The sequence below is a fragment of the Malus domestica genome, chromosome 03 (assembly GCF_042453785.1).
Source record: "Malus domestica chromosome 03, GDT2T_hap1".
NCBI lineage: Eukaryota > Viridiplantae > Streptophyta > Magnoliopsida > Rosales > Rosaceae > Malus > Malus domestica.
The window spans coordinates 13718927-13742056 of NC_091663.1; the positions used below are offsets into that span (position 1 = coordinate 13718927).

The 23130-nt window shown below is 38.4% G+C and overlaps 2 protein-coding genes and 1 long non-coding RNA gene across 7 annotated transcripts; 2 read left to right on the forward strand and 1 right to left on the reverse strand.

The window, feature by feature from the left end:
* Positions 1–4504: 4504 nt before the first annotated feature.
* On the reverse strand, positions 4505–5991 carry LOC139194669 (uncharacterized). Its single transcript, XM_070819568.1, has 2 exons — positions 5795–5991; positions 4505–5189 (listed from the first exon to the last, which is right to left on the reverse strand). The coding sequence occupies exons 1-2, from the start codon at positions 5989–5991 to the stop codon at positions 4505–4507; spliced, it is 882 nt and encodes a 293-aa protein (XP_070675669.1).
* A 4733-nt stretch (positions 5992–10724) lies between these two features.
* LOC114823943 (uncharacterized) lies at positions 10725–13010 on the forward strand. 3 transcript variants are annotated; one of them, XR_011579274.1, is made up of 5 exons: positions 10725–10953; positions 11062–11281; positions 11392–11484; positions 11578–11651; positions 11854–13010. It is a non-coding gene; the product is annotated as an uncharacterized lncRNA (long non-coding RNA). The 3 variants fall into 3 exon arrangements; XR_011579273.1 differs by having other exon boundaries at positions 11578–11879; XR_011579272.1 differs by lacking the exon at positions 11854–13010 and having other exon boundaries at positions 11392–11657.
* Positions 13011–16234: 3224 nt separating this feature from the next.
* On the forward strand, positions 16235–22485 carry LOC103418893 (alkaline/neutral invertase E, chloroplastic-like). Of its 3 annotated transcripts, none has more exons than XM_070819013.1 (7): positions 16235–16355; positions 17484–18315; positions 18848–19013; positions 19176–19387; positions 20448–20941; positions 21022–21070; positions 21811–22485. In XM_070819013.1, the coding sequence occupies exons 2-7, from the start codon at positions 17596–17598 to the stop codon at positions 22126–22128; spliced, it is 1959 nt and encodes a 652-aa protein (XP_070675114.1). In that variant the 5' UTR covers positions 16235–16355; positions 17484–17595; the 3' UTR covers positions 22129–22485. The 3 variants fall into 3 exon arrangements, with proteins under 3 accessions (XP_070675114.1, XP_008355223.3, XP_008355224.3); XM_008357001.4 differs by lacking the exon at positions 16235–16355 and adding an exon at positions 16634–17138 and having other exon boundaries at positions 17382–18315; XM_008357002.4 differs by lacking the exon at positions 16235–16355 and adding an exon at positions 16968–17138.
* The last annotated feature ends 645 nt before the right edge of the window (positions 22486–23130 follow it).

The window sequence follows — 23130 nt, forward strand, 5'->3', positions numbered from 1 at the left end:
AGTGCAGTCTAGCAGGTCAAGTACTAATTATACAATACCAGAGAGGTGGTCCTACATTATTTATAGTCTGTCAGAACCACCGTCGACACCTCGTAAGCCACCAATAAGCACGCTTACCTAGAACCTGGAGGGGTGTAAAACAGAAAGTGTGAGTAGGCAAAAACAAAGCTTTTCAAAACCATTTCTCTTTCCAAAAGTAATAACCTATCGCGGTAAAACCCGTATAATTTCCCAGAAACTAGCATACGTACATATATAGAAACCATACTCGAAAATAGTGAAATCCAGATATATGACATGTCAAATATCTCAGCATAATAATTAAGTAAACTAGGTGAAGTAAATCAATGTAAAGTGATATGTCAACTGGATCCACCTAGTGTGGCCTGTATGGCTGAACCTATAGCTCATCAAGTATGCCTGCACACGAGTTGGAACCACTTAGTGTGGTCTGTATGACAGGGATAGGTGTAATAAGTACGCTCAAGTGCTACGATCACATGAAGGTTATGCGATAAATCGCTGGTCACCTATTAGTCGGAACCACCTATTGTGGTCTGTACGACAAGGCTATGCACTAAACTTGGATCCAAGGTGAGCGTGCAGTGCGGGAGGTGAACATCACGTGAAGGATTATGCCCTGGCCATGAGCGGGAGCACTAACACCGGGGTGCAGGTTTATGAGCTCTAAATGCATCTATGTATAACCATCATAATGCAACTCACAATCATCAATACATATACTCACCTGGAACTTACCTGAGCGTTCGTAGCGTCAAATACTAACATACATAACTACTAATGCATATTCTAAAATACAAAGCATTTGACATGGCATCTAAAACGCAAAATCATTTAAATAAATTTTTTTTGGGAAAAACGTAAGACATATATACATATATTGAAAACCAAAAGCCCACTCATTGATATGTGGCAGGGTCGTAACCCCCGTGTCTCGCCTGACTGCGCTCGTCCTCCGGAAACATCTCACCTGACGCATTTAGTATATTTTGTCAAAATTGACGGAATATTTTGCTTCTTCTCCCATGGTTCGTCGAATTCCATCACTGACCGCCGTCTGGGTCACCGGAAACACTTTGAGGACTTAAATCTGACGAAAAATAGTCGAAAAATTCCTCGCAATTCCGGCTAAACCTTCTTAAGTCTCAAAACTAGCTAAAACCTTCGCGATCACGTTGGAGAAAATTGCACTCCTTGCCAGAGCTCAGGTATCTCAAGTTCTACCAGTCCTCTTCTCAAACCAAAGGTATGGCTCGACTCGTAAGGTCAAGGGAAGCACAATAATGCTAACCTTACACTTGATCTGTGAGGTTTTGGTTCAATTTGAGTCTGATGTCTTCAGTTGTACGGACAAAGAAGAAAATTCGAGAAGGGAAGGGAGAAAAGGTGAGGTTGCACATGTGTGTGTGCGCATGTGTCCGAATTGGGAAATTTAAAATGGTCTCAAGCCCTAATTGGGCTATGGGATTTAGGGCCTAACTGATTGGTCCAAATAATAATAAAACCAACCCAATCTCACTTATTCATCCGTAACGTTTTCGTTACAAACCCAATTCGGCCCTAACTCACGTCGACACCCTCGTGACGTCGAATACAATTGATCACATTGGTAGGAAAATAGTTTAAAACAATGTAAGTACATCCACGTCACAAGGCCCACAAGGGCAAAAATAGTCATTTCCACGCACTTGTGGATAAAATATATTTTAATTCGGGACGGGTCATCACAACCTACCCCCTTTAATAAAATTTCATCCCCGAAATGTCTGTTTGCTAGCATACAACAATCAATATCCATAAAACAAACGTGGATATAAATCTTGCATACGATCCTCCGTCTCCTAAGTAGACTCCTCCATTGAGTGGTTCTTCCACAAAACTTTCACCATGCGCACAGTTTTGTTTCTTAGAACCTTATCCTTTTAGTCTAAGATCGTCACTGGTTCTTCATCATATGTCAAGTCTGGATTAATTTCTAGTGGCTGAGGAGGTATCACGTGTGATGGATCAGAGACATAATGACGAAGCATAGAAACATGAAAAACATCATGCACCCGTGATAATTCTGAAGGTAACTCAAGTCTGTAGATGACTTCACCGACTTACTCAGTGATCTGGTACGGTCCAATATAGCGAGGACTTAACTTACCTTTCTTACCGAACCGCACAACGCCTTTCCACGGAGATAGCTTAAAAAAATACCCAATCTCCAACTTTATAGACTCTAACAGTGGCGTGTTTATCGGCAAGGCTTTTCTGTCAATCTTGGGCTACTTTCAGGTTAGATTTAATTACCTGGATATTCCAAGTAGTCTCATCAACAACCTCAGGGCCCACTAACACCCTCTCACTAACTTCTGACCAACATAAATGAGTACGACAAGATCTACCATATAATGTCTCTAAAAGTGACATCCCGATGCTAGAATGGTAACTGTTATTGTAGGCAAACTCCACCAAATCCAAACGCTTATGCCAAGCGTCGCCAAACTGCAGTACCGAAGATCTCAACATATCTTCTAATGTCTGGATAGTCCTCTCAGATTGCCCATCTGTTTGTGGAGGATATGTCATACTATAAAGCAATCTCGAACCAAGAGCTTCTTGAAATGCCACCCTAAAACTTAGAAGTGAACCTAGGATCCCAATCATAAATAATACTAACTGGAACCCCGTGGAATTTAACAATCCCTGATATAAATAACTCGGCTAATCAGCTTAAACACTATTTCTCCCTTACTGGAATAAAGTGTGCTGATTTAGTAAGCCGATCCACTATCACCTAAATGCCATCGTAACCATTTCGTGTACGAGGAAGCTTGTACACGAAATCCATGGTAATATTTTCCCATTTCCACTGGGGAACATGAAGTGGCTGAATCAATCCAAAAGGTTTTTTTTTCTCTCAGCTTTGACTTGCTGGCAAATTGCACATCTACTCACATATTCAGCAATCTCTCTTTTCATGCTAGGCCAATAGTAAAAAGGTCGAATAGTGTGATACATCTTGGTACTCCTAAGATGTATCGCATAGGCCAATATATGTGCTTCATCAAGGATATCTTTCTTTAATTCTACATTATTCACACGTACATTCGTTTCTCCTGCATAAGCATACCATCAGACTTCCGAATTCTGAGATCTTTTTTTTCCCTCATGATATTACCTAAATTAACTCCTGGGATTCCTCATCATTCACCTGAGCCTCGAGCACACAATCAATTAAAATCGGTCTGACCTGGAAACTAGCAAGTAAAGCTTATTCCCGATCTTCCACCCCTAACTTCACTCCAGTGGATCTCAAATCTGTGAGAAAGGGAACACGACAAGCATATAAGGCGTTATGTCGGCCTTGAGATTTCCTCCTAAGTGCGTCTGCCACCACATTTGCACGATCAGGTTGATACTCAATCGTGCAATCATAATCGCTGAGCAATTCTATCCACCTCTGCTGGCAAAGATTAAGATCTCTCTGGGTGAAAAGATACTGAAGACTTTTATGATCCGTGAAAATCTTACATTTTTCTCTATAAAGATAATGTCTCCAAATCTTCAAGGAAAATACAATGGCTGCTAACTTAAGATCATAAGTAGGATAATTCATTTCATGAGGTTTCCACTGTCGCAAAGCATAAGCAATCACCCTACCATGCTACATCAACACACAACCCAGACCATGCAAAGAAGCATCACTGTAAATTTCAAAATTACCACTGTCGTCTGGAAGGGCCAAAACAGGTGCCTGAGTGAGACAATACTTTAGTTACCGGAAACTCTGCTCACAATTATCATCCCATTCAAATGTAATATCTTTTCTAGTCAACCTTGTCAGTGGTAATGCTATAGTTGAGAAATCTTTAACAAACCATCTATAATAACCTGCTAGGCCAAGGAAACTCCGTACCTCTGTGACAGTTCGTGGCTGCTCCCAATTCTCAATGGCTGCTACCTTTTGTGGATCCACTTGAATACCTTGAGCTGATATGACATGTCCCAAAAATGCTACTTGATTTAACCAAAATTGGCATTTGCTAAACTTAGCATATAATTGGTGTTCCCTCAATTTCTTCAACACCAAAGTGAGATGTCGTACATATTCTACCTTAGACTTAGAATACACCAAAATATTGTCAATAAATACAATGACAAACCTGTCAAGATATGGCTTGAATACTCGATTCATCAAGTCCATAAAAGTTGCAGGTGTATTAGTTAATCCGAATGGCATCACAAGAAACTCATAATGACCATATCGAGTCCGAAAAGTCATCTTAGGAACATCTTCACTTCTGTTCTTTAATTGATAATAACCAGACCTCAAATTAATCTTAGAAAACACGTATGCGCCTCGAAGCTGGTCAAATAAATCATCTATACGCGACAACGGATAACGGGTTTTAATCGTTACTCGATTTAGCTGCCGATAGTCAATACACAACCTCAAAGTTCCATTTTTCTTCCGTACAAATAAAACTGGAGCTCCCTAAGGTGAAGTACTAGGCTGAATGAAACCCTTATCAACCAATTCCTGTAACTGAATTTTCAATTCCCGCAATTCAGCAGGAGACATTCGATAAGGAGTTAAAGAAATAAAATCTATACCTGGAAGTAAATCGATAGTGAACTCCACTTCTCGGACTAGTGGTAGTCCAGGTAAATCATCAGGAAATACGTCAGGGAAATGCCCTACTACTCGTACATCCTCTACACTGATTGGAGTATCGACATTTAATACCATGTGAACCAAATACCCCTGACAACCGTTCCTCAATAACCTTTTAGCCCTCATGGTAGAAATAATGTCGTGTCTCACTCCACTATGCTTGCCCACAAATGTGACCATAGGCAAGCCTGGACGATGAAAAGTGATTGTCTTCCCGTAACAATCCATCTTGGCACGATTGTAATATAGCCAATCCATGCCCAAAATAACATCTAAATCAACGATATCTAACGAAACGAGATCAGCTAGCACAACGACATTCTCCACCAACACGGAACATCCTTGATACACCCAACTAACATAACATGTCTCACCTCTAGGCATTGAAAACTCTAACTCATATCCGAGAGGTGTGGGATGAGGTCGCGTTGTCTGAGCAAATGTATTAGAAATAACAAAGTGTGTAGCACCACAATCAATTAATACTCTAGCAAAATGACCAAGACTATTCAACGTACCCATAATCAAATCAGGGTTGTTTTGAGCATCCTGTAACGTAATATGGTGAATATGACCCTATGCCTGCTTTCGTCCTCCATGACCCCTATTTAGCTTGATTTCCACGTCCCTGTAAACTACGTCCCTGGCCAGGCTGATTAGGCTGTCTCAATGACCCTGCACTACTAGAAGCAACCTTCACATTCTGGGACTATCCCCTGGGATACCACTGTGATCCACCAACTGAATATGGCGGATATGGCGTATAACCTCCTGGATACTGAGCATAGCCACTCTGATGATATAGATTGTGTGGATACTGATACTATCATCCAGAATATGGAGCTATATCACCCTGATAATGATAAGCACCCCCGTGACTCGTCTGGGTATAACCACTAAGCCCTGGAACCTACTGAATCAGAACTGGTGGTGGTAAAGAAGGTGGCTGGGGCTTATGCTGGTTCTACGGGCACTGAATAGCCTGATGTCCCATCTGGCCCACAAGTGAAGCATCCACTGCTACCTCGTCTACATTCCCCAAAATGTCGATTATTGCACCTACGGCACAAGGGAGCACCTGCGTTACTGGAATCCCTCTATCTCTAGAACCTAGAACCACCTAAAAACCGGCCACCTCTTCTCGGTGCAGTAGAACTCAAACTCCCACTGGAAGAATTGGAACTAGTACCACTTCTCTTAAAACACTGCGTCTTGCGAGGTCCCTGTGATGACTGGCTCTTATCTTTATTATTATTTTTCTTCTGGTTACTATCTTTTTCTTCCTCTTCCTCGCTGTCACTGGGCATATTTTCAGAATCCTCAATTCGTAGTAAAATCTCATAAAACTCCTAATATGTAGCACATGGAGTTGTGGTCGCCATGGAAACGCCATTTCTTTCTAGTACCCAATCTAAAACGGTGAAGCATCTCTGCAGGATTTGCAGCAATCTCAGGGCAATAACGAGATAAATCAGTGAACTTCCTATAATACTCATTAGCTGACATCTTTCCTTTCTTTAGGTGAGTGAATTCTTGCTTTTTACAATCTATATACTCTAGGGGTACAAATCTCTTTTGGAATAATTGCTTAAAAATCTCCCAATTTGTAGCTTCCTCTAGTGACAACTGAAAAGATTCTTGCCTCCACCAGGATGCAGGCTCCTCACCCAAAAACCAAGTGGTCGTCTTGACCCATCTATCCTCAGGAAGATTTCCCTATCTATGCATCAATCGAAAAGTTTTCTCGATATGATTGAGCCAACACTCGGCTCCCTCAGGCCCCTCAATACCCACAAAATTATTCAACTTTAGATTATACACAGTCTGTAGGAGAGTCTTCTGGGGAGGATGAAGCGAAGCTGAATGACATTGGCAATTGCTTCCCCAAGTTGAGTAATATCTGGGAAACTAGACTCAATGGAAGTATATGGCTGTCTACGAGGTGGCATGGTTCTGAAAAAAGACACCAAAATTATTAGAATACTTACAAAATATGTAGGACTGCCAAACCTAGGCTCTGATACCAAACTGACACACCCTGACCCAAATCGAGGCGTGCTGGCCGTCATGTGAGGGTGACGTAGCTATGTGCGCAGTGCAGAAGTGATAGTGATATGAAAGTGTGAGTAAACAAAACCAAGCTAACTAATTTTCACTATACTAATATATAAGTGCAAGTGAAGATATTTAAGTATAGTTACACTTATTCAGAGCGTAGTAACCTAAGTGCAGTCCAGTATGTTGAGTACTAATTATACAATACCAGAGAGGTGGTCCTACATTATTTATAGTCTGTCAGAACTGTCGTCGACTCCTCGTAAGCCACCAACAAGCATGCATACCTAGAACCTGGAAAGGCGCAAAATAGAAAGTGTGAGTGGGCAAAAACAAAATTTTTCAAAACCATTTCTCTTTCCAAAAGTAATAACCCTTCACCGGAAAACCCATATAATTTTCCAGAAACTAGCATACGTACATATATATAAACCATACTCGAAAATAGTGAAATCCAGATATATGCCATGTCAAATATCTCAGCATAATAATTAAGTAAACCAGGTGAAGTAAATCAATGTAAAGTGATATGTCAGCCGAATCCACCTAGTGTGGCATGTACGGCTGAACCTATAGCTCATCAAGTATGTCTGCACACGAGTCGGAATCACCTAGTGTGGTCTGTACGACAGGGCTAGGTGTAATAAGTACGCTCAAGTGCTACGATCACACGAAGGTTGTGCGATAAATCGCGGGTCACCTAAGAGTTGAAACCACCTATTGTGGTCTGTACAATAGGGTTGTGCACCAAACTTGGATCCAAGGTGAGCGTGTGGTGTAGGAGTTGAACATCACGTGAAAAGTTGTGCCCTGGCCACGGGCTGGAACACTAACATCGGGGTGCAAGTTTATGAGCTTTAAATTCATCTAAGTATAACCATCATAATGCAACTCACAATCATCAATACATATACTTACCTGGAACTTACCCGAGCGTCTACAATGTCAAATACTAACATACATAACTACTAATGCATATTCTAAAATATAAAGCATTTGACATGGCATCTAAAATGCAAAATCATTTAAATTAATTTTTTTGGGAAAAACGTAAGGCATATATACATATATTAAACTAAAAGCCCACTCACTGATATGTGGCAGGGTCGTAACCCCTGTGTCTCCCCTGACTGTGCTCGTCCTCCGGAAACGTCTCACCTGACGCAGTTAGTATATTCCATCAAAATTGATTGAATATTCTGCTTATTCTCTGGTGGTTCACCGAATTTCGTTGTTGGCTGCCGTCTGTGTCACCGGAAACACTTTGAAGACTTAAATCTGACGGAAAATAGTCGAAAAATTCCTCATAATTCCGGCTAAACCGTCTTAAGTCTCAAAACTGGCTCAAACCTTCGCGATCACGTCAAAGAAAATTGCACTGCTTGCCAAAGCTCGGGTATCTTGAGTTCTACCAGTCATCTCCTCAAACCAAGGGTATGGCTCGACTCGTGAGGTCGAGGGAAGCACAATAATGCTAACCTTACACTCGATATGTGAGGTTTTGGTTCAGTTTGAGTGTGATGTCTTCGGCTGTACGGACAAAGAAGAAAATTCGAGAAGGGAAGAGAGAGAGGTAAGGTTGCACGTGTGTGTGTGCATGTGTCCGGATTAGGCAATTTAAAATGGTCTCAAGCCCTAATTGGGCTATGGGATTTAGGGCTTATCTCATTGGTCCAAATAATAATAAAACCAACCCAATCTCACTTATTCATCCGTAACATTTTCGTTACAAACCTAATTCGGCCCTAACTCGCGTCAACACCCTCGTGAGGTCGAATACAATTGATCAAATTGGCAGGAAAATAATTTAAAACTATATAAGTACATCCACGTCACAAGGCCCACGAGGGCAAAATAGTCATTTCCATGCCCTCAAGGATAAAATATATTTTAATTTGGGACGGGTCGTCATAGGATGAGATTTTCTTATCTCAATCTCATCCGTCGGATTGTTATCTATCTTTTTATCCTCTCACTAGAAAAATTATGTCTTTATCTCTTTCACATCCATCCTATTAAACGGTGAGGTGGTGGGAGTCCATAGAGAGTCTCACTGTGAGAGAGTCATGCTATCATTTCTATTTTGTAAAAAACATGATGTGACAATTGATAGTTGATTCTTTCTTAGTATTCAAATAAATCACCATGTGATTGATGATTGATTTTTTTTATTTATTAAAACACATAATGTGATAGTTAATTTTTTTCTTAATAATAAAGAATCCAACTCCATACGGTTGATAGTTGATTTTCTTGTTAATGATTCAATTAAAAATTCAACTAACCACCCATGTCATATATGTACTAAAAGTAGGGAGATGGAGGAACCTCACTCCACCCCTCCTCTCTCTCCCTTCCTGAGATTTTAGGAACTTAAAAAGGAAATTTTTGTGTTTATAAAAGAATATCGACTCTAATGGAATTTTGGGAATCCAACCATTAGGGGTGGTTTTGGTACATTATCGTACCAAAACCTCTGTACCAATTACCATGTCAAATATTTGGTACGGTAAAATCTATTACCATTACTGTACTAAATTTTCGGTATACCAAATAGTTTGGTTGGTATGGTATGCGAATGGTAATTGCCACTTTGTTTTATGCCACTTAGTTTGCCCAAAATCTAATATTTTTTAATTAATGTGGAAGTGTAAAAAATATAGAAAAAAATATATAAACACTCATAATAACAAGCTTTACAACTTTCGTGAAGAGCTTAACTTTGAAATTCGCCATTATAATAATATAAATCATAGATCAAAATTTAATCGTTGATTGTTGTTTACATTTACGCTTAATTTTTCTCATCAAATTTTTTTCTTTTCGGATTTTCTTTTTTGAAATCATGATCTATTAGAGGATACAGGAAGATGAACGGTTTGGATCATTGATATTATGTTTAGAGTTTTACGGTTAGTGAAAATATTGCTTGATATTTATAAAGTTTCTACAAACTATATGACATCAACTCATATTTCAGTTAATCGTAAATATCGAAATGTGATATCAAAAATCTAAACCATTCATCTTCTTACATCCACTAGATGATCATGTTTTCAAAAAAGAAATTTTTAAAAATGAAATTTAATAAGAAGAATAAAGCATAAATGACAATGGATGGTTAAATATAAATTTAAGGTTTATGGATTATAGTTTTGGATTTTGAAGCTGACCCCTTCATGAAAGTTGTAAAGCTTGTCACTGTGAGTCACTGTATATTTTTTTTTTTACATTTTTTACACTTCTACAATAATTATTATTAATTTTATTAATTTTTCTCTCAAATAATTATATGAATAAATACATAATATAATATTAATAATATTGGTAGGTATGGTATACCACCGGTACTGGTTTTGGATACTAGTACCACACCAAAATAGTATGGTATGGTACAAATACTGTTCCATTACCAATTGGAACAAATTTTTGGTAATAATTTGGTATGGTATGGTTGGTAGGGCAGTTGGTACGATAATTTGGTAAAAATTTTCACCCCTACCAACCACCACATTTTGACGACTCATTTAGGAACTTAAAAGGAAATTTTTGTGTTCCTAAAATAATATTCCCTCAAATGGGAAAGTCATTATAATAGAATCCCCAAATTTGAGGTTTTTACGATTTTATGTAATAATTTGATTAGTTGCAATTTTTTGTTTATGTTAAACTTTTTTTAATTAGATTAACATTACGTTGTCGTAAAATATTTTTGTGAACATTTCAATAAAAAAAATTAATTTGATACCAAATTTTTTTTTATTCCCAAAAATAGTAACTAGAATGGCTACATTATTGAATTGTGACATGGCTACATTATTGGATTATGTCGTGCCTGTGTCATGATCAGATATTTTTGCTCTAGATAAAGATTTCAACCCCTTGCAACCATTGGATGAGATTTTCTTATCTCAATCTCATCCATCGGATTGTTATCTATCTTTTTATCCTTTCACTATAAAAATGATGTCTCTATCTCTTTCACATTCATCCTATTTTTTGCATACATGCTTCAAACCCTCAAAATTATCCTTCTCAATTACCAAACCATAATGGCACAACAAGGGTATGATAACTCATCCTTTGACGATGACAATCAAGCTGTGGTGACGACAACTATGCACGAGGAATGACAAAGAATTCAGGGGAAGAAAGTCACAAAGGCTAAACATGGTGGCACATCATGAAGCCAAAAACGCATTCCAAGAGATAGGGTAAGTGGTCATGAACTTCTTATGCGTCATTACTTTGCTAACCCTCCCATGTATCCAACTGTTCATTTTTGGAGCATTGAAATATTGACACATGTAAAACTGTTGTAGGTTAGTGGAAGGAACACTGTTGCCATTCAAAGGAGGATTCCTCTAGTTAGTGACATTCCCGCAATCATCTTTGGTGCGGATGTTACCCATCCTCAACTTGAAGGACAGCAGTCCGGTAATTGCCGATGTAAGTTCACTCGTAAATTCATTGTGCTAGGGAGCATTTCGGAGCATTTTGACAAGAAACTGGCCGAAAACCAGACAGAATTATCCTCTTCATGTAAGAATTGTTTTTGCTGTGGTCAAGAAAAATGACATAATGCTCTGCTAACATTTGTCAAGAAAAATGACACAACGCTCTGCTAACATTTGGCTTGTCAATCGATGCAGGAGGGATATCTGCCATCAGTTGCTTTTGTTGTGGTACAGACTGATAAGAGTGGCAGTTTTCAACCATGTTACAAATTTTAGATGCATTAAGATGTAGCGCATTTGATACTTTTCCGTTTTGCGCATTGAGATATTGTAAATTTGATCTTTTACCATATTGTGCTTTAACTATCATTACCTTGTCAGGCACTATTGCTGACACCCAGATTTGTCATCTGAGGGAGTTCAACTTTTATCTCAATAGTCATGCTGCCATTCAGGTATTATTTGTGTTGTTGATTTATACATGCCAATTTCGTTTTTGCAGTAGTTTACTTGCCCTCTTATGAGGATGTATTCGTGTTCTATTCAGTGCTAAATATAAAACCTTAAGTTGTGGTTATAGTTCGAATTGCTATTTTCTGTTCGTGTAAGGAAATAACAGGCATTCACAATACCATGTCTTGTATTGCGATTTTTCAGTTGTAAAGGGACTATCCTTATTCTTATCATAAGGCTTTATTATATCATGATGGAGGTAGATTCTCGATTCAGACTAATAATGAGACCCTCTTAATATCTTCGAAGATATGTAGTTTGAGTGAACGCTCGATCACCAAATCATCTATATGAGGGAACAAATTTGAAATCAGCAGGTTGGTTAGTCATATGAGCCCAAATGCTAAATAGATAGAATAACCCACAATGTATAGTTAAAGCATGCAATGGGTTTCAACACGGAGGTAATGGGCTTCGCCAAGTTGCTTGCACAGGCCCAACCGCATCTATTATCTACTATACCGCGAGTCCATGCGCAAGGCTGTCCAAAAACATATGGATGCTATGAGCGAAGAAAGTGGTGGTCAACACTTTGATTCAGGCATACATGCAGTGAACAACTTTATGCACTCAGATTTCTCAAAGCCGCCACAAAAAAGTGTTTCGAGTATAATTTCTTGGGCTGTCTCTTCTTCAATGGGTTTGTTTATAAGCCAAGTATCTCTGCGTATTAAGATGTCAGGAGCCAACTGTTGAAGTACTGTTCACTTTCTGTGACATTAAACTCTATTCGCTCACAACATCCATATGTTTTTAGATAACCTTGCGCATGGATTCACGATAGTATACAATAAATGCAATTGAGCATGTGCAAGCAAACATGATGAACTTGTTACATGGTTTAATTGTAACTCATGGGGTTGTTCTACTTATGTGAGCATTTGGACATGCATGACTAACCAACACGTTGGCTTCAAATTTATTCCGCATATAGATGCTCTGGTGCTTGAGCGTTCACTCAAGACATCCTCACCCGTGGCTTATTGAGATGGTGGAGAGTGGAAAAAGTTAGTCATCTTCTCACATTCTTGTGAGGAGGGTACATGCTACACTCAGTCGAGTATCGAGTGATTTTAGATCAAATGATTATTCATCTTGGCTGTAGATGATTTCTCGATAGGAACTTTGATGTTTGTCGGCAGCAAAGTGTGGAAGTTTTTAATTGGGGGAGTGATGAAGGAGGAGCTGATTTGCAAAGTGTATTATGGACTAGCGGAAAGAGATTTGATGATGAGTCTGAGGAGGATAACCCTCAAGAAAGTCTTTCAAGACTTGAATTATAAAACATTAACAGTTCTATTTGTCTGTTCCTATATAATAAAAAAAAAACAGTTTTAGTTGTACAAAAAGCAATTCCAAACGAGAAATTCCACTTCACTCACTCAAGTCCTCGCAATGCATGTTAGGACTTTGTATTAGTTGAAGCTTAACAACTTTGTTTCGTGAAGTTTCTATGTGTTTATATTTCACTCAATGTATCCATTGTTTCTTATTTGGCTCTTTGAGCCTTCCATTACTATTTGTGTTGTTGATTTATATATGCCACCCTCTTCCGAGGTCTTGTTTATGATTTAATTATGTGGTTTCTGATGAGTGCACATGTAGGGAGAAGGTTTCCTGAATCTTGCTGGAGTGCACATTTTTACAATTTGAATCCAATACAATGTCTTTATGGTTTCCAGTTATTCTTTATCTAAGTGTACCCACTTGTATTGAAGCAATTTAATTTACACATAATTTTAAGTTATATCACGCTTATATATGTTAATGCAGAACATCGATTAGATTATGGGTCAAGCTTACCATTTTGTAGATCAAAGATTTAAGTGTTCTATTTTGTAGGAATCTTATGCATGATTTTGTGCCTACTAACTAGTCATAAAGGGTAAAATCGACATAAAATTTTCACTCAAGTTTTGACTAAACTCTAATTTGAATTGATCACCTTAAAAAATGAAAGTTCGTTTACGTGAATTGTTGGTCAAAGGGTTTAACTGGAAGTTACTCAAATTTTTGGGTTTTCCCTAAAATACGCTATCACATTTGAGCTAAAATCAAAATTTGTGTTAATAATATCAGCTCACATCTTTTAAAAGATTCTTGATTATTCACTTCGTGCCTCATTATCTATTAATAATATCTACTCATATTTTTGTTAAAATTCTCAACCATTCACGTCGTATCGGATGTTCTTATCCAATCTTTAGATTTACTCATATTTCTTCACAATAAGGAGTAGAACTCACAAAACTTTATTATGATAAACCTTAGTTAGGATAAAAAAACCGTAGTCTAAGAAGAAAAATGAGTACTTGGTAAGTCAAAACTAAACACATTCAGGATGCAAGTAAAATGCACACAAGGTTATGACCAGTTCAGGATCGGTGTTTGGTTAAAACCTTGTTAGGTAGCAAAAATCCAAAGCAAAAAATGCTCCTAATAGTAGGAAAAAATAGTACATTAAGATTAAGTAAGTATACTTCTGGAAGCTTCTTTGTGTATTATAAAACTTTCAAATGAGAACTACAAGCAATTCAAATCAGATAATTTATGCATACCAATTCCTTGAACAAGTTTCTAGAAAGTGGACTTCAACAGTGACTTGTAAAGAGGTCAGCAAGATTGTCCTGGGACGGATCTGACAATATAATATGTCCGCCTTCCATACTGATCCCCTCATATATGCACATTATTAATCCTAAAATGAGACCCCGACAGTAATAATACAAGTTATGAGGTCGTAATGTGCTGGAGTCCGTGTTCATTGTTTCTGAAAAGAACCACCCCAGGATCCGCTACTAGAGAATCGATCACTGCCGGTAGAACCCTTACTGGCTTGAGGTGTAGTGGTATAAGATCCATCGCTAGTAGTATGCCCTAAAGGCTGACCCTTCTTCTTAAAAACCTTTTTACCTTTCATTCCACCCCCATAAACAATGCTTCCTTGATATTATTGGCCTTGAACTTATTCTTAAATCCACTGAATTGTCCTCCCTAGTGCTTGCTTGCTTGCCTTTCGCTACCTGTTTCTCCACTTTCCTGTTATTAACTTGCTCGACCTGTGGAGCTGTGCGAAAAGTTGTCTCATAGGTAACACCATCACTAACCATCACATAAGTACACAACTCTGGATTCAAGCCCGCAATGAACTGCTTCCTCTTCTATTTTGCATTATCTTGAATACCCAGGCAATACTCCACAAGACGTTGAAACTCCCATTCATAGTCAACCATAGATATTTCTCCTTGCTCAAGAGCTAGAAATTCTCGCCTGTTGATAGCTTGAAATTCGAGACTCATAAATTGTTCTTGAACCGCTTCTTGAAGAGATTCTAAATCCATGATGTGTTAGCAAGAATATTTCTGCTCCGTTTTCCACCAGTTCTTAGCGCTCTCCTGCTCATTTGCTAATCCTCGAGACATCTCATAACTTTGAGGACATCATCCATATGCTCTAACCAAGATTCAACTTTATCTCCAGCCCAAGACCATCAATGGAGTAAGCACCATGACTCATGTCAACTCTGCTTGAGTGCAACCTCTATTAGAATTGCAGATTAGTTGAGCTAACTTACTGTTGTAGCCCTGAAATAGAAGTACGTTCACGCCTAAGCGACATAATTCTGTCAAGTAGACATTAAATTATTTAGCACTACAACTGGCATCATTCGATGCAAACGTATGTGCATTAACTAGGCTCTGATAGCAAATTGACATACGCCGACCCCAATAACACCAGTTACAAGGTTGTAATATGATGGCCACCACTAAATTGACCATATGGCGTCATCGAGAGATGACATCACAAGCCAATGTAAGATAATTATGATGTGAAAGAGTTTAAAACAAAACATTCCTTATTAAGTTAAAAGTCAACTAACAAGCACTCCTAATCAACCTCCCCACTTGGGGACACATGTTCAGCAATACAATCCCATTATTATCACATCACACCAGAGCAAATAGTAGTTTCATACAATAGTTAACATAAAACAATGATGTGCTGTGTATACTCTTTTCATAAAAAGCTTTCTAGATAATATCGTTAAAAAATAGAAGGGTAAATTACATAGTAGCCTCTCAGGTTTGAGGTTTATTACAACTCCATACAACGTCTTTAAAACATTTCACTTTCATACCTCACGCATTATTTTATTTCAAAATAATACATTCGTTACATTTTCCATATCCGTTAAGCACTAACGTAATTGCCACATTTGTGCCACGTGTCTGCCAAATGTGTGCCACATGGCAAATTTTTTTTTTTTTTTTTAAAACCTGAATTTTCTAAATTAAAAAATACTAAAAATAAAAATAAAAAACCAAAACCCATCCCATCTCCCCATAAACCCCCTCCCCCCACCACCACAAACCAAAACCCAGATCCCTTAAAAAATAAAAAAATAAAAAAAAACGAAACCCATCCCATCTCCCCGTAACCCTTCCCCCCCCCCCACCCATCCCATCTCTCTGTAACCCTCCCCCCTCGGGACCCAGCTCACCCACAACCCGACCCCCACCCTCTTTATCCCTTCTCTCATATGCAACCCCACCCACCGTTTTCTACTCTCTGCAACTCGCTCGGACTCACCTTTCTCTCCCATTTGAACCCTGCTCGTCGGCGAGTCGGTCGACTTCGACAATGAGGTATGTATTTAAGTTTGTCCTTCAAATTTTGAATTTTTTCAATGCTTGGTTGGTGGTGGAGTTAGGTTTGCTAAGGGTGGGTGGGTTTGCAGATGAGAGAAGGGAGAAAGGGGGTGGGGTGAAGAGGAGAAAGGGATCGGGGAAGGTGGGGGTGGGGTGGGGGTTTGCTAGGTTTTTTGATGGGAGAAGAGGTGAAAAGAGTGGAGGAGAGGGAGGTGGGTCGAGGGGGAGGGGGTAGGGTTTCTGGGTTTGTTTGCGGGAGTGGGGGGTTGCGGGAGGTGGTTTTCAGTTTTATTTTTTATTTTTTTTAAAAGAAGATCCATGTGCTCTTTTTTAATTAAAAAATTATTTTTTTGCCATGTGGTGTGCCACGTTGGCAGCCACGTCAGCACTTAACGGATCAATGGATGAAAAATGTAACGGATATATTATATTGAAATAAAATAGTATGTGAGGTATGAAAATGAAATGTTTTAAATATATTATATGGATGTTGTAATAGACCTCAAACTAAAGAGCTCCTATGTAATTTAACCAAAATAAAATTACCCAACAAAACCACATTATTTTGTGTTAAAAAAAATATAAAACCACATTAACTCACCGATATAACCCAAACTATAAATATAAAATTCCTCTATTTCCGGAGGAAACAAAAGAAGGGGCGTGAAGTCGTCGTTATTGGAAAAGCTCTGACATTCATGGTTCGTTGCGTATGAATACTGTCGTCGTTTTGGTGCCAAGCTCGACAAAACTCTCCCGTTTTGATGTTTGGTTTCTGAGGTAAGATGCGAAAACAGTATAAATTTATGCAAAATTGAAAATTCAGTACAACAATCCAAATTTGTTGGTTTTGGAAATTGAACTTCTTCCCCTTTGCCTTTTTTTTCATGCTTTTTGAGCTTTGTTTATTTGATTGATTGGAGATTGGAGATTCAATCAATCACATAAACAAATTTGTTGGTTTTCATGCTGTTGAAAATTCAATACAACAATCCAAATTTGATGATAGTATTTCGTTTTCAGTTTTCAGTTTTTGGCTCGAGTTTGGCGGAACATATTGAATTAGCAATGTTGAGCAAGTTTAATTTCAGTAGTAAATGAGTTTAAGATAATGTATTGATGTAGGTGCCTTAATTGAGACAAGGGGTGTTGAATATCGAATATATTAGTCGAGGTTTCGTCCTTGGAGGTGTTAAATTAAGGTTTTTGGAGTAGTTAGTTGTATACTTTGTGCCCAATGGCTACTTCGGAAGTTGTTCGACAAGTTATGTCTGGGGCATTACCTCGACTGGGCTGTTTTGATATATGTTTGAGCAATATGAATGGAGTTGTTTCTGTTAAGCCCGGTGTTAATAATGCACGGAAAATAAGTTCACTGAGTGTCCAAGTGCATAAAAGTTCAAGAGTTTTGAGGGACCGCAGGAGGATATGTGCGTTGCAGGGGAGAAATGATGTTTTTCATGGAAAGGATCGTGTCCGTAGGTTGGATTCAATGAGTTGCAAATGTCAACAGGCAGAAAGTTTAAGAGGGGCAACTGAAGAAGATCAGCACGGGGCAGTTTTCGTAGACAAATCAGATAAAGCAGTATCAGTTCCTCCTAATGGTATAACTAGTCCAGATATTGATGAATTGAAGGTGGATCAACAACTGAATCAGGAAGTGGGAGGTTTTGGGTCAAATACCAAGCCGACTGCAGCTAGAAAAAAGAAAGGTTCTACACGGAAGTCTAAGGCTGATTTGATTGAGGAGGAAGCATGGACCTTACTAAAGAACTCCATGGTCTATTATTGTAACAATCCTGTTGGAACCATTGCCGCTAATGATCCAAGCTCTCCTGGTACCCTTAACTATGATCAGGTCTTTATTCGTGACTTCATTCCTTCTGGGATAGCTTTCCTTTTAAAGGGGGAGTATGATATTGTGCGGAACTTCATTCTTCATACCCTTCAGTTGCAGGTAAATTAATCTCTTATTTGAGTGCCAAATCCACAAACGGTTGTTTAAGTTTGACTTAAGCTCATTTGATATTCTTTTAGATCATTTGGTTCCATACATTCTGTGTTTTTGTCCACTTTTTTCTTGCCCATGTTTCTTAGAAAGTTGTTATAGTTTGATTCCCACCTTAATATAACCAAAACATTTCCTTGTGTTAGTTATGTATTTATCTTTTCATTAATAAGAAGTTTGTTTAAAGTTTACACACCAAATGTTTAATCTGCATAAGCTTGTAAGATCTTAGTGTTGAATAATATGGAAAACAAACACTTCTGAAAAATTCATGCTTAGAAAGGGCCTGTTTTGTGGCAGATTTCTGGAAACATGAATTCCGTTACAGATGCTGACTTTCATTGTATGTAGTTTTATTCGTTTCTGCCATTCTATTGAATTTTTTCGTTTAATCGGCCAACTTCTTCTAGTGAATTACACTCCTTTTAAGTTTAAATTGTTCTTGTCCATTTAGTGAATCATCCTCCTTCTTCCATTGCAGAGCTGGGAGAAAACCATGGATTGTTATAGTCCTGGTCAAGGACTAATGCCCGCCAGTTTCAAGGTTCGCACTGTTCCACTTGATGGTGATGAGTTTGCAACTGAAGATGTATTGGATCCTGACTTTGGTGAAGCTGCTATTGGTCGTGTTGCCCCAGTTGACTCTGGTAGGAAGTTCATTCTATTTTTTAAATAGTCTTTGAAATTAGATCTAGTTTTTGAATGTTTATGATCCAAACCGAATAGGGAGGCACTCTCATTTTAATATTTTTTGTAATTCAAGTATGTCACATCAGTTAATAAATCTTTGGCTTTTGATCTTTTTGTAGGGTTATGGTGGATTATATTGTTACGAGCTTATGGAAAGTGCTCTGGAGATCTTTCAGTGCAGGAAAGAGTTGATGTGCAAACGGGGATAAAAATGATTTTAAAGCTATGTCTTGCTGATGGTTTTGATATGTTTCCAACATTATTGGTTACAGATGGTTCTTGCATGATAGATCGCCGCATGGGAATTCATGGCCATCCTTTGGAGATTCAGGTATATACCTTTTATGGATTGGTGGTCATAAGTGCATTTCAAATGAATTCTTTTATCTATTTATGTGCATGTCATTTTCTTGCTTCTTTATAGTGAATACTGTGAGCAATCCCTCCTTAAACTTTGCAAGTCATTAGAGTGTGTTCCCCTTCCCCTCTTCTTTTTCTATCTTTTAGTTTCTCCGTTATTTAAAAAGTTAGCATTCCTTCCGTTGGGCTTGTCTCATCTGCATATTATCACCCCTAAGATTAAGCACATTCAGGAACTGCCTGAGTAGTTTAGAGTTTCATTTCATATAAACTAATAAATGTATTTTACACAAGGGGCAATATTCTGAATCATACCAAATACCTGTTCATTATTTTTTTCCATACTTTTAAGTTTCCCCATAGCAATATGTTTTGGGTATACTTATTTATGCTTGAGATGATTATGAAGATCGCTGGTATATCGTTGTAATCATCAGATAGATTTCAAAACATTGTTTGGTGATTACATCACCTGATCTCATGCTCATATCTGATTGGTGGCTGCAGTCATTTACCCCTATTTTAAATAAGGCTTTTTTAGTCCTTCCCTAACAATGAAAATCGATATAAGTGGTCCCTAAGTTTGTTCACCGTAACCACCTTTTTAAGGTTATTTTTGTCTTAACGATGATATTGACAGATTTTTCATGGAATGACCAAATGATTTACGGTGAACAAACTCGGGGACCACTTTTATCGATTTTCAATGTTAGGGATGAAAAGTTATGCCAATATCAAGGACCATTTTGACTAAAAAGCCTTTAAATATATACTCTATGATCAATTTTGTGAAATAATTGTTATTTGTTCTTTCTCCAGCCAACAATCAATTGTGTGTTAAATTTAAATCAATCAAAGTTATTCTGTACTGTTATAATTGCAAGTTAATATCACAGTTGGAGATAGTGGAATTAATAGTCTTCTTAGGCGGAGGAAAAAGTTTTAATTGGGTACAGAAGCTTGTCTTTTAGTTTAAATCTCTGTGGCATCATTGGTTCGATTTCTCATGTCACTGTTTCCTGTCCTTGTAGGCACTGTTTTATTCAGCATTACTTTGTGCGCGTGAGATGCTTGCTCCAGAGGAAGCATCAGCGGACCTTGTGCGAGCACTTAACAACCGTCTGGTTGCATTGTCCTTCCATATCAGGGAACATTACTGGATTGATATGAGAAAACTCAATGAAATTTACCGATACAAGACAGAGGAATACTCGTACGATGCTGTTAATAAGTTCAATATTTACCCAGATCAGATTCCGTCGTGGCTGGTGGGATTTATGCCCAGTACTGGCGGGTACTTGATTGGAAACCTGCAGCCTGCTCACATGGACTTTCGTTTCTTTTCTCTTGGAAACTTATGGTCTATTGTAAGTAGTCTCGCAACAGACTTGCAGTCACATGCTATTCTGGATCTTATTGAAGCAAAATGGGATGAATTAGTGGCAGATATGCCGTTTAAAATATGTTACCCTGCTCTTGAAGGCCAGGAATGGCAAATCATCACCGGCAGCGATCCCAAAAACACGTAATGATTCTGTCCTAGACTTTTGAAATTTCCTCTCTCCATGTTTCCTGACACCTCCTTTATATGATTTTATGTTGTAGTCCCTGGTCTTACCATAATGGAGGTTCTTGGCCAACGTTGCTCTGGCAGGTAAATTTTTGTTTGAAAGTGAACAATTTTTTTCCCAATTGCCCTCGGCCTTGCTTCGTACTCTTAGATAATAGATAACTCCAGATCATCCCTGTTCTATGTGAGTTCAGTATTGCCATTGGTAACTTTATTACCTAAAACGACTCTGTTTTTGGTACTGATTTCACCCTTATGTCACTATGACACTTTCCTTCCTTCTGTATATGCGTGTCTGAGCCTATAAGCACACTTAAAAGTGAGTAGTTTTAGTTCAAAATTATGTGGAGTGGAGAACCTATGATTAGTTCAAGTAGATGAAAGGTTGTCTTCTTGGGAGTAGTACGATTTGAGATTGCTGCCTAGTATAGACTATAGAGCATGAATATAATGATAAAAGAAAAAGTTGGAAATGCAAATAAAGCAGATTGTGAGATCGCTGCCTCAAGACAAGTTACTTCTCTTTCTTTAAGTTGTAGTTTCCGGCCACCACTTCATTTGAAACGGTGCAAACCAGGTTCCCATTGCTGTGAATTGGCTAGTCTGCCCACTTACAGGGAGGAAGGGCTTGTTAGGGAAAAAACCAGAAGAGCCAAGCATTTTTCTTTCTAAAGTCTGAAATTAAAGAAATGCGATTTGTGTGATTAACTGTGCAGAATCTTTGAATGTGTTGAAAAGAATGCAAAAGTTCCCTGTTATTCCATTAGCATTTGGCAGTGACTGATTATTTGTGTGATTTAACACGATTATGGGGCTTGTTTCAGCTCACGGTGGCATGCATAAAACTTAACAGACCAGAAATTGCAGCGAAGGCTGTCGAGATTGCTGAGAAGCGCATATCTATTGACAACTGGCCTGAATATTACGACACCAAGCGAGCAAGATTTATTGGAAAGCAGGCACAGCTGTATCAAACTTGGTCGGTTGCTGGATACCTTGTAGCAAAGCTCCTCCTTGCCAACCCAAGTGCAGCAAAGAATCTTGTGAATGAAGAGGATTCGGAGCTCATAAATGCATTCTCATGCATGATTAGTGCCAGTCCAAGAAGGAAACGTGGTTGGAAAAAACAGATTTTAGTATGAAGCAAAGTGGATCGGACGGAGAATTCAAGTCTCAAACATTTCTATAGTGAACTATGCAGCTGATAACAAATTGAAGCATCAGACAGAGGTCCAGCTTAACCACAACAGAACAGACAGTTCGTGGCAGTATTCTCAGTACATTCACTTTGATACGGCTTTTTTTTTTTTTTTAACGTAGTTGTAGTTTTCATACAGTAAAGAGTTGTCAAAATGATGATCTTGTGTTCAAGTAACATTCAACATACCCTTTTGTTTTGAATTGAATTCAATCTTGCTCAGTGTACCTGGTAATTAGATACACACGGAAGAAGTGATTTTTATTTTAACGATTGATAATCTACACAAAATTCATCTAAACCCCTTTTGTTGTAAGGTAGAGTAGTTTAGAACGTAGTTGTGTCAAATATATGATAGAAAATTAGGTTCTTGTTACCTCATGGTAACCAAAGGTTCCAGCTGAATCAATCTTGAGCTTGGAATCCAAACCCCTTTTGTTGACCAGGTCCCGGAAGAACTCTGGGGCAGCAGGGCTTCAGCAGATGTTGCCAAGGCACGCGAAGAAGACGGCGAAGGGTTTGATCTCCGTCGCCATGGAGGGATTAGGAACAGCCGTTGGTGCTTTTCTCAGAGACCCAGATGAGAAGGAGGTGATTTAGAAGTTTTGCTACTCCACTGTGCAATGCCTTCATTTTTGTCCAGGGAGTGGAGAAAAGCGTGACGTTGGATTTGGTAGTGGAAAAGTCAAAAGTGCTTCTGGCTATGGAGATGCTTATGGGCCGAGGTTAGGAAGGAATGAACTCAGTGCTTTTATGCCTAAAATGGTTTGAATGGTTAAAAATGCTTTTACAGGGATAATACTTGCCTACCTAGCCTCATTTACATGTAAAGGGTCTATTCATCATTCAAAGACGATGTAGTGTCATTTCACGGCACAAACATCGTAATTAGTCATCCATCAATCAAACAAATTGACGGTTCTTGGTATGAAGATACTACTAACAA

What these genes read in the sequence shown, in the direction of transcription:
- LOC139194669 (XM_070819568.1), bottom strand. Translation starts at nt 5,991, where the DNA reads ATGCCCAGTGACAGCGAGGAAGAGGAAGAAAAAGATAGTAACCAGAAG. An exon ending in CGGTTTTTAGGTGGTTCTAG is followed by an intron (nt 5,190 to 5,794) that starts GTTCTAGAGATA and finishes TACGTTGAATAG; the next exon opens with TCTTGGTCATTTTGCTAGAG.
- LOC103418893 (XM_070819013.1), top strand. Translation starts at nt 17,596, where the DNA reads ATGGCTACTTCGGAAGTTGTTCGACAAGTTATGTCTGGGGCATTACCT. An exon ending in GCCATCCTTTGGAGATTCAG is followed by an intron (nt 19,388 to 20,447) that starts GTATATACCTTT and finishes CTGTCCTTGTAG; the next exon opens with GCACTGTTTTATTCAGCATT. An exon ending in GGCCAACGTTGCTCTGGCAG is followed by an intron (nt 21,071 to 21,810) that starts GTAAATTTTTGT and finishes GGCTTGTTTCAG; the next exon opens with CTCACGGTGGCATGCATAAA.